The sequence below is a fragment of the Mastacembelus armatus genome, chromosome 15, assembly GCF_900324485.2.
Source record: "Mastacembelus armatus chromosome 15, fMasArm1.2, whole genome shotgun sequence".
Lineage (NCBI taxonomy): Eukaryota > Metazoa > Chordata > Actinopteri > Synbranchiformes > Mastacembelidae > Mastacembelus > Mastacembelus armatus.
Window position 1 is genome coordinate 6,508,673 of NC_046647.1, and position 16,839 is coordinate 6,525,511.

At 40.6% G+C, this 16,839-nt stretch overlaps 1 protein-coding gene across 1 annotated transcript in view; it reads left to right on the forward strand.

Moving 5' to 3' along the window:
* Positions 1–4,239: 4,239 nt before the first annotated feature.
* The window catches only part of kndc1 (kinase non-catalytic C-lobe domain containing 1), a 34,649-nt gene continuing 22,049 nt past the window's right edge, over positions 4,240–16,839 (forward strand). The window contains exons 1-7 of the mRNA XM_026310070.1: positions 4,240–4,511; positions 8,565–8,763; positions 11,246–11,304; positions 12,975–13,121; positions 14,835–14,952; positions 15,043–15,182; positions 15,708–16,334. Of these exons, the coding sequence (XP_026165855.1) occupies positions 4,407–4,511; positions 8,565–8,763; positions 11,246–11,304; positions 12,975–13,121; positions 14,835–14,952; positions 15,043–15,182; positions 15,708–16,334 (1,395 nt within the window). The 5' untranslated portion in view covers positions 4,240–4,406. The remainder of the gene's footprint in view (positions 4,512–8,564; positions 8,764–11,245; positions 11,305–12,974; positions 13,122–14,834; positions 14,953–15,042; positions 15,183–15,707; positions 16,335–16,839) is intronic.

The window sequence follows — 16,839 nt, forward strand, 5'->3', positions numbered from 1 at the left end:
GCCTGCTGAAGTAAATGTCTTTTCCCCCTATTACTTCAACATGCCAGAACGCTGAGCTGTCAACAAATCTAGTAGTGTTTTCTCTCCACCCGGCCAGAGAGGCCTCTCTATCACTGCTCAGTAGCCACCAGGCACCACCAGCATAATAGCAATCTCATTCCCCACCACCCCAGGCTCAGCTAACGTCTAAACAGGCTTTCCATCATCACTAGGACCCAGCACAACATGATATTCTAATGGTGTGGGCAATTAAGATGGATCAGAGTGTGTACAAATAGTACTGATCTGGAACAACTGTACAAGTGTGTGTCTGCATTTGTAATATGAATGCAGGAAGACCTGCACACACCACAGGGAAGTGGTAAGTGGTGTGGAGTCTTTCAAGGGCCTCACCACACTTTGAGTGTTTTAAGGCAATAAACAGAGCTGGGAAGTCAGATGAGTATATTTTACACTTATTCTAATGCTTTTCTGACATATTTTTAAGTAACTGAATTGTTTTTCACTTCAGGTCACTAAATATTGCTCAATAATACACACAAGCTTTGGTTTGACTTCATGCAACCGGATGATGGGCTGCAAGTAAACATTACTTCATTCAAAGGAGTCACAAACCATCTTCCACCTTTGTTTGGTGTCTAATGACAGCTGTGGTCATTAGACATGTGGTCACACACCTAAAACCTAAAACTAACTAAACTCTCTAAACAATTAATTAACTGCTACATATTCTGGTACTAGTCAAGTACCTTTCTATTTTAACCGGTATTTATTGCCCTTTTCAGACTTAGTGCTCGTTAGCCTACCAGTTAGCTTAGCTAGCTAGTAGCATGGCCTCTCCCCCTCTCTCTCTTTCTTGCTCGGTGTGCCACATGTTTAGTTATTCCTCTGCCTCCTTTAGCGATAATGATACCTGTAATAAATGTAAGGTTCTGTTAGCCTTGGAGGCGAGGATCACTGATTTGGAAGCGCGGCTCTGCACCTTTGAACAAAAGCCAGCTAGCCTGGCCCTGTTAGCAGGTGTGGAGCGAGTTCAAATTTTATCTAGCCTGGAAAAACAGTCTATTAACATATAAAAAAGCTCTCTGCAACATCAGAACTACATACTATTCATCACTAATAGAGGAAAATAAGAACAATCCCAGGTTTCTTTTCAGCACTGTAGCCAGGCTGACAAAAAGTCACAGCTCTATTGAGCCCAGTGTTCCCTTAGCTCTCAGCAGTGATGAATTTATGAGTTTCTTTACAATGTTTCAACATTGTTTACAACAATATGTTTACAACATAGTTTCTTTACAAATAAAATCATCATCGTCATCATCAATCATCATCATCTTTACAAATAAAATCACAACTATTAGAAATAAAATTCAGCAGATGCTTCCTATAGCTGCAATAAATGAATCTTCTACTACAGTAGCTCTTGAATCATCTGTAGGACCTCAGTTATGTTTAGACTGCTTCTCTCCCATAGAGCTCTCTGAATTCATGTCAGTAGTTGCTTCATATAAATCATCGAAATATCTCTTCGACCCCATCCCGACTAGACTGCTTAAAGACACCCTGCCATTAGTTGGCTCATCTTTATTAGACTTTATCTCTAGTATCAGGCAACGTACCACAGGCCTTTAAGACTGCAGTAATCAAACCCCTACTTAAAAACCTCAGTCTTGATCCAGGAGACTTGGATAATTATAGACCAATATCCAACCTACCATTTATTTCTAAAATCCTTGAAAAAACTGTTGCTAAGCAGCTATCAGACCACTTACACAGGAATTAACTATTTGAAGATTTTCAATCAGGATCCTAGAGCACATCATAGTACAGAAACAGCACTTAAAAGTCACCAACAATCTTCTCTTAGCCTCAGATAATGGACTCGTCTCTATACTTGTCCTGCTAGACCTTAGTGCTGCATTTGAAAGTATCAACCATCCATCCATCCATTATCTATACCCACTTATTCCTAACCAGGGTCACAGGGATCAGCTGGAGCTTATCCCAGCTCTCTCTGGGTGAAAGACAGGGGTCCACCCTGGACAGGTCACCAGTCCATCACAGGGCCACATAGAGACAAACAACCTCACACACTCACACTCACTCCTATGGGCAATTTAGAGTCACCAATCAACCTGACATACATGTTTTTGGACTGTGGGAGGAAACTGGAGTACCTGGAGAAAACCCACTTGTAGTTCCCAGAGTTAACAAAAGTAGAATGGGAGGCAGAGCCTTTACCTATTAAGCTCCTCTCCTGTATATTGCTGATGTGCAGTTACTGGTCCCACCAGCCTGTAGTGTCTATTTGTTGTTTATTGTTGTTGTTCTTTTCTCTCTCCTCTATCCACTCACCTTAACCTGTCAAGGCAGATGGCCGCCCAAACTGAGCCTGGTTCTGCTGGAGGTTTCTTCTGTTAAAGGGAGTTTTTCCTATCCAGTCACCAAGTACTGCTCATAAGGGATTTGTTGTTTTTTTTTTGTTCTTTGTAAAGTGCCTTGAGACAATTGTATTTTGATTTGGCATATTATACAAATACAATTTAAATGATTTATCTTTAGGAATCACTGCACAGAGTATTTATCATTCTACCATTATGGTAGAATGAGTTAAATGTTGTGATGATGCTGTAGTATGGTTTCTTCCAGATTTTTTTTTTTTTTTTCAGATTGAAGACTTTGCTTCCAAAGTAGGTCATCATGTATCAAAATTGAAAGATCTCATCAAGGTCTCACAACAAATGTCAGTGCAGTAATATTACAGGGGATATGTGGTGACAGAGACACAAATATACTCATACTTACAATTTTGTGCTCTGCATTTAACCCATCACAAAGTGCATACACACCCGGAGCAGTGGGCAGCCAGTGCTGCGGCGCCCGGGGAGCAGTTGGGGGTCCGGTGCCTTGCTCAAGGGTCTCACCTCAGTCGTGGTATTGAAGGTGGACAGAGCACTGGCTATTCACTCTGTGCCACAAACAATTCCTGCCGGACCTGAGACTCAAACCTGCAATTTTCAGGTTGCAATATTTATATTCCAGCAGTATTTCTATTCCTAATTGCTCTCACCTTAACTTGTGCAGGTAACTAGCAGCCATGATTGTTTTAGAGTGCTGTGTCTTCTGTGGATGTGGATTTAAGCCAATAATACAATTGTTTTGGGCATTTTAATGTTGTAAAGTCCAATTAAAATTATACTTTGTTAATGTTCACTCTAAAATGATTAATTGTCACAGGCTCCAGCTGAGGGAGCTCTGTGCAGCTGTCAGAGGCAGGCAGACACAGGTGTACTGTGGGTAGAAGCACAGTTTGCTTGCAACAGCTGGAACACCCAAAGGAAAGGAGGAACAGGTAGATGGAGAAAATGGATGTCATAGTGTATTCATCTAATAAATGTCTATTCATCAAGACGTTTTCTTATCTTTATTATATAGTACACTAGTATCTACTTATTTCACTTTAGCATACCAAAAAATACTGAAAACATTTCTCTTAGTGTGTGTGTGTGTGTGTGTGTGATCCAGGTAATCAGCAGTGGGTAGAGAAGGCATACAAAACAAGCGGGACAGTTTTTCCACTTTCAGATTAAGGTATATGCCCTATGGTTCTGGTCAATTTTAAAACCCCTTAGACGTAAAATCCATTAAAGTCATTATTTTATCCAATAATAATAATTAATCCATTATTATCGTCTTAAAATTCATTCAATCTTGATAAATGGCAAATTCATGGATTTTGAGGTATAAACAAAGGGGTTCAGTTTCACAGTGTAAGACACAGGCCTAATGGTAAATGTCTGAAACCACGTTAAGGCAATTTGGAAACAACTTTGTTGTAGTTGGAGCACAGAGATTTGCAAATGGCAGACCTGGAATATGTGCAGTGGATTTAGTGTGAGCTCTGCACACATTAACAGCTGAGGCAAAGCTCACAGGAATAGGAAGAGATATTAAACCTAAGTGATGAATATGACTCACTCAAGCTGCGCTGTGAACGGAGGCGTGGAGCCATGAGGCACCAGGCAGCAGCTTTCTCTCCACACTCCGCCAACACTGGCCCCTCCACTGGCGGGGGAGGACTCATGCGTGTGGCCTGTGTCTGTGGAGGTGTAGTAATAGTCATGATAGGCTCAAACAGTGGGCAGCACGCCCCCAGCGCCCGCGCTCCTCCCCCAGCCCGTGGTAGAGGCTCGGTTCAGGCGCATTGCCGTGTTTGTCTTATTTTCTCCAGCGCTGATTTGGGACCGAGCCTCCCGCAGTGACACCGACTGACTGCGGCGCCTGGTCGACCCCCAGCTTGTGCTCGATGTACCCAGGCAGCTCAGGCATGCCGCCTGTCTCGACCGGACACCGGGTTGTCTGGGCTCAAATTCGCTTCACTACTTGAGGGAATCAAAGTTGCTGTAATGGAGACTTCGGGGAGTGATGCAGCTCTCTCATACCTGGGCAAAGCTGACGAAAGACACGGATACTGTGATCTGGAGCATCTACCTCCTCTGCTGGAGGATGAGGTGAGACCGTGGGTTTTAGATGAAAACGTTATAATTAAATACATTTGTCATACATTTCAAATTATAGAGTGTTTTCATTCATGTAAAGGGCAAATGAGCGATTAGCTATTGTAAATAAAACAATAAAAAACACAATGTGAATATAATCTGAATATTTCCTTTTTTTGATGAATGTCACATACTTTAACCACTTTGGACCTCAAACATTTCCATAAATGAAACATTTTGAGAAGTTTAAAGAGAATGACTGCCAATAAATATGAAATGTTGCATGAGGTCCCAACCAAACACTTTTTAAAAGGGGGCTGAGCGAAATCAGGCCAGTGCACTGTGTCATATGCTCAAATATTCATCTAAGCTACATTAAAGAACAAACCACATTCACAGTGTAGGTTGGGAAACCTGATACCATCAGCAAAAACTTTATGGACTAAATCTTGAGTCCACTCAGTGGGCTAAAGATACTTTGAGATTCAAACATTTTGAGTTGCTATTTACAAGTAGCATTTACTGATGTTACCTACATCTTGGAATAAAAGATATTTAAGATATGGTAAGAAGAAGATCAAGCAAGAATTGTTTTATCAAGCTAGAAAAGGTTTCAGCTTAATTTAGTGTGGGTTCATCAGTCCCCAAACTCTTCCTATAGTGGCCCTAAAATGACTCCAAAGCCCAGAGTAACAGCTAGAGTCGGGGGTGCGCGGTGAATATCAAAGCCTGAGTGCAGCTGAACATTCATGAACATTTATTTATGTTAAGAGACTATACACACATTGGAAAGACATGGTGTCTAATGCAGGACATCATGGAAAATGTCACTGCTGTTCAAAAGAAGCACAACTGGCACCATGACACTCCACGCTGCTTCTGGGAAAATGTTTCGTGAAGTATGTTTTGGGGCTGCTTTGCTGTTTCTGGGCCTGGACCATTTGCGATCATTAAAGGGAACATTTATTCCTAACATTTATTATTCCTTATTATGCTATCTTACTGGATAATATCAGGGTGGCCGAACACCAGCTGACGCAGCAGGACAATGTCCCTAAGCACACAACAGTTTGCACCTTATCCCAATCCAGATGCTGGGGAATGACCAGGAGAGTCTTTCACACTTTCCTGAGCTAAAGCTGTTCTATAAGAAATATGGTCTAAAACTCTCCATTAACGTTGTGCAAATCCGATCTGCCAAAAATGGTTTGACTAGTTATTAAAATCAAAGGTTTACTTACATTTTGCACCGGGTTTGTGAACATTTAAACAGTGTAGTCTATAAAAACATGAAATACTGTGATGATGAGCCCTGATGTCCTTGTAACTTAGATGGAGATTAGATCACATTTGATCACCATTTAAGGGGTCTTTTCCTAACATGCTTATACTTTAACCTCATTATATCATTAACTGTCTTCTCAAGAGACTGTAAGGATATTAAATCAGTTTCTAATATGTGGAGTAGCCTACTGGTGCTTTCTTTCACTATTGTCTCAGTCCCAGAGGCAGAAACAGGAAACACACCACCATCATCATCAGTCTTACCAGACCCTTGAAGCTCAAAGACAAACTTATGTAGGACAGAAAATGTAGCCTCAGGGTGGTGAGAGAGACTTCTAGCATTCCCCTGCACTGTTCTCTAGGGAAACTGTCTATTTATGGGGCCGGTACTGGTACTGCTGCTTGAAGTGGCACTTTTCTGCCCTGTAATTGTGCTCTACCCTACTAAATCACATCAATATGCCTTGTTCACAATCTGCTGCAACTCTCCTGCACCTTTAAGACAGTCATAAAGCAGAACAGGCACCTGTGGTCATTCAGAGATAGTGCAGTTATGTGCAGTTAAGAGAGTACCATAACTAAGACATTGTCCTTTCACAGCGGGTGTAAAATGAAATTCACAGTGAGAAATAATCTGGTGTGGTATACAGCACATAATGTCATGAAAGACAAAATGTTAAGTTCATGGTAATTACTGTACTCAATAAAGTGTTTGACAATTGTCACTTTGTGATGCCCCCACACTCCACACTTCCACCCCTCTGTCTGAGCTAAAGCCAGCTTTTGTGTTCACTTGCAAACCGGACACAAGATCCGCACTCAGCAGACTGCAGCATTATGCCGTCTGGTGCGTGGAATCTCTGAGATCACTGTGTCTGCCAGGAAAAAATGGGGCCATTTGGTAGTAGTGGATCACAGATGAAACAGTGTTCCTGTGGGTGTGTAGTGTCACTCCATGGCATAAAAAGTGTGTGTGTGTGTGTGTGTGTGTGTGTGTGTGTGTGTGTGTGTGTGTATCTGTGTGTGCGCATGATGTTTTGTTCTTTGTGTACCAAATGGTGTTGGTACTGAAGTAATTCTGGATTTTTTGCTTCTGCTCTTGTGTCTGCACCCTGCTGTGTATAATGCAATAAACATACCTGTGGTACCTTCCAATAATTACCGTAAACAAGCTCTGTTGAGACGACAACCACCATGGATCAAGCTGCTACAGTTATCTGATGTACTGCATGTTTTATACTGATACACAGTTTATATAGTGGTGTTTTTCCATTTAAAAATGTGTTCTTTTACTTATACTCCACTGGGCTACCAGACCTTGAGCTTGTGCATGACCATGTTTTGTTCATCGAGTTTTAGATGTATGTACTCGTTAAACTTTTAAAATCAATACAAATGGGATATTTACAGTATACATTCGGCAACAGAGAATGAGCAGATACACTGTAGTGGACACCAATTATGATTCAAATCAGTGAATTCTTCATTTACTGTTAACAATCGCAGAGACGCACAAATCAGGTATAATACCACTAACAGGCTTATTTAGTGTTTGTGTTCTGAAGCTTTGTTTAGTCAAAGTGATTGGATGTAAACTGTAAGTGTAAACAAAGTATGTGTCACTTATGTTAGAATACAAGTTATAAGACCCCTCCAATGGCACCAGACCTTAGATGGTACAGATCAATAAACAATCATACGCTTAATGCAGTTCCATATAGTTCCTATACATCTAGACCTAGTTATTTAAGGTTGGAAAAAAATACAGTTAAGACTGTGGAACAGTCAAGGATGGGAAAACACAAGATTTCATTCAGTTCTCTTGTAGGAAAGTCCTGTGAATTCTGGCCCATCTATCCACCCCACTCTGCATCTAATGCAGACTTTGTTATTCTTTGTACTACTTCACCTGACCTCCTCCTTTGCTTGTGTCATAATCGCTACAGATCACATAACTGTAATGCATTGTTATCTGCTGGCACCCGTGACGTACAGTTTGGACATGTTTTTTTACTGTCTCGTTTTGTCCACCTTTTCCAATAAAGTGCTCTGTTTAAGATGTTGTGCTGCATCACTGTATGATTACTATTCAAATCAGCTCCACCTACACTTTACCATCCTTCTGAGTTCACATCGAACTTTGACATGTGCCTCTCGGTGCAGCAGGGAGTGATGAGGTCAGAGTCCTAACATCAAACTTTCACTTTGAACCCAATGTATTTACATTTTAATGAATCTCTTCCATGTAGGTAGTGGCTGCCTGAAATGCAGTTGAGAACAAGGACTGTTTTGAAAACTTTGATGGTGCATTTAGGTGCTTAATGGGAGGTAGGAATATATAAATTCACTCCCTCCTGGTCCCTTTTGCTGCACACAGCTGTGGAAAGTATCCTTTCTGTATTGAAAACCTTTCATAAAATATCTGATTCATTATATCAAACTGACTGGCTAGACTGGACTTGGAAGCTTCTAGTTTCCATATCATGTACAGCCCTCATTAGTTAGGTTGCAGTCTGCTTTTTTGTTGTAATGACAAATGATTAACCTAGCTAATTAGCTGTATGCTAATAATGAATTTTTATTGACAAATGACTGAATTATGCTCAAGGCAGGTAATTAGTAAAGCTCAAAGAGAGTTCCTCATTAACATTTGCCCTTTCACAAGCACTGTATTGAACCAAGGCACTAATGCAGATAAGGCCTGCCCCTTAAATTTCACAGGATTTCTTAAACCTATCTAGATATACTTCACACTGTGTGTGTGTGTGTGTGTCTCCACAGGAGAATGTGTCTCTGGCAGACATCCTTTCTTTGCGGGACAGCTGCCTGTCAGAGGACGAGGTGTGGGCGGTGTGTGCAGAGTGTGTTCTGGCCCTGCAGAGCATCAGACCCTCCCACCTGTTCCACACACTCTGTATCACACCAGACACTTTGGCCTTCAATGCCCATGGGAATGTTTGCTTCATGGAGCAGCTCAGTGGTGAGTCTAGAGCACAGTTACATGTCTGTACAATAACTAAACCACCTCCAGGACATTTCCCCCTCATTTGTACTTACTTTAATTTTAGATATTATGTTATTATCGTTATACAGTATATAGCATGGAAGTTAGCAATACTGATAACATACTGACATTGGTTCTAATGGATCAGAATTTTATTTTGAAGGAGAAATCAGCTTTATAATATGAATACATAACCAGAGTAAATCAGAGCTGCACTGCAGAGTTGAACTGTGCTCTTGTCCCTTAGCAGGTTCAGATTAAGCTCTCTGTTTGAATGTTCAGAGAAGCTATGTTTTTCTCTTCTATATCAGTGTCACTGTCCAAATTTCAGTGTCTCACTGGATTTGCCAGGATTTGCCACGTTGTACTGGGCTGCTCTGATTTTCACAGGCAACATTTTGCTCCCTCACTATACTGCACACCAAATGTAATGGAATAATCTACCAGGAGTTATTTTTTCCCTTTCTGTTCTCCCATCTTTTTTTGTCATTGCTTTCTCTCTGGTACTCTCCATTTTACTTTGTCTTTCCCTTTCTAGCTCTGTCTCTCTCATGTCATTAAGACACACAGATTCATGCATGCACACACACACACAAATAGCACTCACAAAAAGTCCATGCCAAACATCAGAAACTGATAAGCATCGATTAGATTGACATTGTTAGAGTTGCCAGGGGGATGGTTGTTGTGGTAACAGCTTGCTTAGCCTATCAGCAGTCGACCTGAGCTGCTCACACACACACACACACACACACACACACACACACACACACTTGCACACATAACACACATAACACAGCCAGCCTGGCATCCTTGAAAGTGTTGCGTCCATTTTTTGTCTCCACACAGATCTTCAGTCTGTGTTAGAGCCCTTATAAAGCAGATGATTATTCTCTTAAGCAAAATCCTCTGCAGCCTCATTTGTTGTGATACTTTATTGGACTGTGTTCAGTCCTTCAGTTATGAATCATCCTGTGGATACAGAAAGAAACCCTTCTCGTGCTAGTAGTTCATGCTGAAACAGTGCACTTATACCATTAATCATAACACTATGCTCTCTGCTTTACTTACTGCATATTTTCTTAATGATTCCATTTAATTGAACTCTATGTTCAATAGAGATGGAATTTCAGGCTTCAATGGCCTGTCCCATACTCTCACACAGCCTCTGTCTGTAAGGCTGGATTATACACTGACCTTCAGGGCTGTAGTGATGAATCGCCATGACGACTCATCAGTAGGGTTCATTTCAGAAATTAATTACTGCAGTAATAACAGGAAGACTACGTGTACGTGACTGTGGGTGAACCCAGCCAAGGTAACAAAACTTCTAGTGGATTACATATTGCATGCCGCGACTAAGAAAAATAGCTAATTTTCCCACAGGGTCTGGCTGTGCAGGCTGTTGCATTTGTGATGAAACGACTCTGAGTTTGCTGGGAAATATGACTAGCCCATTTGGAGAGTGTTGAATCACTGACAGTGCTCAGTTCATGCTACCTGTTGTGCTAAAATGCTGTAGGCATAAATGACTCATCAAGCTCTCACCCTAGAGGCAACCACGTCACTAACAACAGCTGTCCTTTTCCCCTTCTTAGTCACTGTCGTTTCACTGTGTTACAATTTCCTACGTCCAAGAGTTGAAATGTCTTGCCGTCCTTTTCTGCTCCTGTCTGTCCATTTCCTCCTCCTCCTTTGTTTGAAGCGTCAGCCTCTTGGAGATGAGATGTGATGAGATGAAAGGAAGGGGAAGAAAATGAGAGGGAAGGGAAAGACCAGAGCAAAACAAAGAAAAGGTGAGGGAAGGAAAGACCAATCAGTAAAGGTAGCTAAGGAAGAGGAGACGAAAGGAAAGGATGGAGAGAAACTGAGAGCAGCCTCATTGCACCTGGAAAGGGATATCTAAACTCTGGCAGACAAACCCAGATTTGTCATGATCCACTTAACTCATTTTCTTCCCTTTTCTCTGCCTCTGTCTCCACATGCCTCTACCTATCTGGCTGTAGGTCCAGTTGAGGGAGCGCACAGTGTGCTTATAGTTATGCTTTCATGGATCTGTGCAGGACTTAAAGACAGTGTGAGCTGTGGCCTATTTCAGGGTGGAAAAGAGGAGGATGCAGCGCCGCTCATTTGTGGCTGCTTCATCCTCTGATCCACAGATAGCTCCTGTCTCGCTCGTCAGGGATTATCTCTGATACATGAATTATGCAAACGAAGGGAAAATGGCTGCACTAGCTCACTGGACTGTTGTGGTTTAGCATTCTGGATACATATTGCTCTGATTTGCATGTCATTATGGAGGATGCTTAGGAAGTAGGTTATCGTAGAAAATTGACATGGCTATACACAGGTGTTCACCTCAACTGACAAATGCACTGTTTCCTTTTGATGACATTGTGATACAGTGCTTTCAGACAAGCTCAACGATGCATTTAATTGGTATCTATTTGACCTGCAGATGATCCAGAAGGCGCCTTTGTACCTCCTGAGTTTGATAACACAGGCAGCACGTTTGAGGTGAGAGATTCTTCTTGCAGATTTAAATCTGGTCACGGCTGCATAAAGTCACCCCTGGAAGTTTCTCAGTCACGGACACCTTGACGGTGTCACCTCACATGACTGAATCCTCACAGTCCAAAACAGAAAGAAAAAGAAAGCTCACGCTTAAAGATTAATTGTGCTTTGTTACAAATTTGATCTTATTTTCACAAGTTTGATCATCATCATTTCCATTTGTTATAATGACATTGTAATGATTACGTTAACTCGTAAAACTTGGGAATGAGTCAGCATCCCTAAAAGGTGTAAGATCATGAGCAATGGTGAAGATATTCACAAAGTTTAACCACCCCTGATAGTTAACGATCATGGTTCAACTTTGACCACCCTCCTTAGTGTAAGGCTTAGAGTTATCTAGTATGTTTATTGGTCCTACTTGAAGGTAGTGTTGCACTGGACCACATTATATTGACAGGTTACTCTAAGGTTTTTCCTCACTGTTTAGATACATGAGGGGGACACTGTGTAATATACCTTTAAATATGACCTTAATGCTAAAACATATCATTAAAGTAACACCTTTATGGCTGTGTCAAAACTGATTACAGTAAAATTAGACTTTATGGCAAAATTGCATTAAATAGTACATGTGCACCTAACAAAGTGGCCACTTAGTGTATATGCAGATAAGAGGGAGTAATTTCCTGAGTTATTTTTTTCTGTTACTCAGATTTATTGAAGATGTCGCATCTTAGACAGTTTTTTGCCATAAACTACAAGAGGTCATTGTACATGAAGAAAAGAAACATGATTCAGTTTTAGATACTACACCCTCGCTGGTCATCTGACTGCTCATATTTGTTCGCCATTTGACCTTTGTCTATATTTATGTTTCAGCCATAATCTGTAGAAACATCGAACATCAACATTAACAGCTTTATACATCTGTGCACTACCTTGATGTGACTGGATTTAAAAGCTTTTGGCTTCCTCCATGGAAATTCAATACACAATTGTGAAGCCACACACTGCTACTGAGCGGTGTCTCTGTTTTCATTATCCCATGAATGAATGTACAGTTGACTTATGTAACAGAATTTCAGAATAAATTGTGCCTTGTAATTTTGCTGTCTTTCAAAATACACAAAATGTCTGACAAAAAAAAAATCTAACCTCTTCTTGACTTCTGTTTTTCTCAAGGCAGACGTTACACATGGCCAAAGTAGTGGCATAAGCAAAACAGGAATTAACGCTAACTGAGTATTTGCTCTTCTATTTTGGTGACCCACACTGGGATCCGCCTTGCACATGTTCTTACCACATAAATATGGCTTCAGTGCACTTCAATTGTTGGGACTGATCATTATGTTTGTGAAGCGAACACCAAAGCACCTGTTTCAAATCTGCTGCTGGCAAAGAGCTGACCATAATATCCTCTGTCAGTGTAGCAAAGCAAAACAAAAGCTGTCTCATAAATATATGCAATACATGACAAATACTGGTGGTAATTGTATGAGGATTTTGTGTTTTTTATATTTATTTTTCATTTATTTTTTTAAAGCCTTTTTTTTTTTACACATCTAGAATCCTGAAACTCCATTTTGGTGTTCTCTTCTTTTACAGTAATTCACAGTTAGGTTACTTCCTGACGATGATAGTGTTTTCTTCTCCTTTATTACTGGTTTCAGGGTCATGTTTACTCACTGGGCTCTACACTTTCTGCTGCGCTGAACTTTGTCATCGAACCAGAGCTGGAAGCTGAGCTGGGAGAAGAAATCCAAAAGCTTTTGGAGCAGATGCAGGAGGAGAATCCTGAGGACAGGCCACTCCTGCAGGTTGGAAAAAAAAACCCTGCTGACTGTTCTTTACTGCTAGAATGATTTATAGAAAGCTGCATGGTTTCCCCATCACCATCAGATAGGACTATCTAGATTTGCTGTTTGAATAATTGTAACGTAACAAAAAACAAGTTGGGCAGTGAATCACAACAATTCATCCATCTATCCACCCATTATCTCTACCCAGATCACAGGGATCTGCTGGAGCCTATCCCAGCTGTCTTTGGGTGAAAGGCAGGGGTACACCCTGGACAGGTCACCAGTCCATCACAGACGCATAAATTCAAATGAAAGATAATATGATTAGCAACTTGTACTCGTATTAGTGGTAACTGCAGCTTCAGTTCAATTTTATTATTTTAATCTATCAATCTACAAAACCTAAAACCAGTAACACAGGTACTGAACATAATGATATACATGGAGAGAAATAAATTAATGTAATTGGTCAAGGCAAAGGATGGCAGAGCACCAGAGCATGTGTGTGGTCAGTGTTGATTATGTCCTTGCACAATAAACCCACACAGCACTTCATCGCATATCCTTTGTAGTCACAAGTGGAATCATGTGGGCGCCTTCAGGAGAGGTGAATGTGTTTACAGCAATTATGGATGGAGCAATGCTTTAGGTCCATTTTTCTCTCATGACTATTGATAGCACTGCACAGTTGGTTGGAAATTGCTCATGAGCAACATCAAGTGGAAATGTTGTGTCACTGCATAGTTCACACTGTGCCCTGTACTTCAGATGTCCCTGCTGTTGATCTGTCACAACATAAATTTGGAAAAACAAAATACAAACAAACTGTTTAAGTTAGTAATAGTAATGATAATGATAATAAATAAAAATAGTTACAAAATGAAGCTTAGCTTGCCTTCAAAATATTAAATTGGGCATAATAACACCAGGATTACAGGATGTGTAATAACAAATATGTGAATGCAAAGAAAGAAAACTCAATGTCATAAAACATAATTTACCTCAGTTGTGGCCCCCACTTTGTGTGTTACAGATTTCACAGAATAGCCTTACTCATCAGCGCGCATTGTTTCTTCACATAGTGAAATCAAATCAAATCCGTTGTCTGAAAAGGTGATCTTTGCACATCTGTGTGTACGTAGACGTGTGTGAAGGAGAATAAAGGAGAAATCAAAGTTACAACAATCAACTCACACACTGTTGAGACGTCTGGCAGCTTTATTGATTATTGATTATTATCTATCTATTCTCCAATCCTATCCTTCTGTCAATTGAACTTTGTCAGGCATTTTGTATTTACTACTAAATGACAACTAGCATGTGAATACAATGTCTACATTATGTACATGTCCTCACAAAGAACAAAAAGAGGTTAGTTCTCACTATGCGGAATAAATAGAAATAAATAAATACATCATAAAAAACATCAAAAAGACAAAGCTATGAGGTGCTGCACTGGAACCTGCAGTATACACAATAAGAATGTAAAATTGGTCACTAACCCAGTGAACATCCAAAATGCAGTATAGTATCATATAATGAAATGTCTCATATTTAGTTGTTAAAAAGTCCATATTCTTTAACTGAACAATAATTATAGTTAGTGTCCTATTGTGTTCTCTTCCCATCAAATCATTTTTTTAAGACATTTCAAATTAGTTCACAAACATTTGTAAACAATAGAAAATGTGAATAATGTCTTGACTGTCACTAACCTGCAACTTCCCTCAGGACATCCTGTGTCTGGCTGAAGCACGGCTGTCTCATACCTCCTCTGCAGCTCTGTGTCGGAAACTGTCTTCAGTGGGGCGGCGGGTGCTCTCCATTGAATCAGTTTCACCCTTTCCAGGTAATTTCTTCATATCTATTTACACATATCACTGTTTGGTCTCTGCTGTGATTCCTTCTGGTACTAATTGCCGCCTTTGTATATCCACAGATGGACAGGAATGCTCCTGGGAAGCAAGATGGCAGCATCCCAAACCCAGATGTCTGTTTAAAAGACTCAACTCGGAGGACAGCACCAAAGACCCATGCAGTGACACTTCTGTTAAGGCTAATGGCCTGTCGAGGCAGCAGGTGTGTGACAGGCTGTAGCTGCTGCTCTGCAGAAATAACTCAAGTACCAGAATGTACATCAAACAGATGAATTTTTTTTTTTTTTTTCAGATGAGCTAGTTAGGCTTGGTTCCCCTCAGAGGTTAACACTTGTCTGAGTTCAATTATTCTACGTGTCTGTAGATGTGTTTCCATTTCCAGATAATCAAGGACCCACACATGAGCCAAAGTTGCCTATTTGTGGTGATAGCTTATACAGTGTTCAAAAACAAAGCTGCTTCTGAGCACTTAAAATTGGATTTTTGTATAATGCGTTTATCCTCACATTGGCAAAACTGTTTTACTACACACATGGAACTCATGTCTCTATATATGCTCTAAATAAGTTGAGTTATCAAAGTTAAAACGATTTGACTGAGGTTCCATCATTTCTGCTTCTGTCTTGAGATTTTTCTAAAATGATCAGATCTGTTAACTTGTTATCAACTAAGATTATTTCTGCAGTCACAACAGCTGAAACCAAATGACTAGAAACTTCATCTACAGGTGTGTGGGGGCTGGGATTCCTCTCTCTGGGCTGAGGATATGGATAGCAGTGAAGGAGACGGCATGATCTTTGCAGATGAGATGGACTTCAGGTCCCACAACAGCTCTCCAGTCAGGAGAAGAGCTCAGCAGAGGATGAGCAGGGTGAGGGGGGCTCTTAATCGCTCCTGTTCTGTCCCAGACTCCAACAACCCTCCGTGTCTTTCCCTGCCAACACACGGAGATATCAGTATACCTGTGTCAGACCTGACTGAGATAGGAGCAGATGAACACTTGAGCTGTAAGTCAGTGTGGAGTAATAAGCTTCAAAGACTCAACCGGGGCAAGTCCTGTGAATCTTACTCATACAGTGGCACTGAGGATTATGTGAACTCAGTTATGGACAATCAAATGTCACAAGAAGACAAAGATGCTGCAGACCCTTCATGCAGTGGAGAAACAAAGATTCAAGAGTGCTGTGAAAGTGAATCTGAGGACTGTATCCAGGATTTAGCATCCTCCCGCCTGTGCCTGGAGAGGGAAGAGGACTCTTCTGGGGACCAGAGCTCACTGAGCCACAGTCTCTACATTCATAATAACCACATGACCAAAAGCATGCTGTGCCTAAATGAAGAATCTCAGGACGAGGTAAGCCAGTAGCCACATCTACAGTATCAGTTTGAAAGTAAAGGTTATAATATCCTTAATGTAAAAAAAAAAAAAAAGGTTGGCATAATACATAATACTGAGGGCTGTGTAGCTTGTTTCATTTAAAATATTTCTTTTAAAATCTCCAATTAAAATCTGTATGTTCACCAGTTTAGTAATCACTAACAGAATGTGCACAGTAAGATCTGAAAATGCTCTATATAGACCTGTATACAGTGTGTTGGCGTAGTGAAACCTTGGAACATAATCAATACTTGTGGCTCACAACTTGTTTTCTGAGTGTTCTGTATAAATGAGTTTACTCAGTTATATAACATTATCTGAGGGAATTATTCACTCTCAGATTCACCAAAAAACAGGCCAAAGTGACACATGAACACTGTTAGAAAAAGCGTTACCGAAGGTTGGAACATTCGAAAGCAGCTTTAGAAAAAGTCAAATGAGGGATTACTTTTGAGTTTGAGTCAGTTAAGCCTACTGAGAT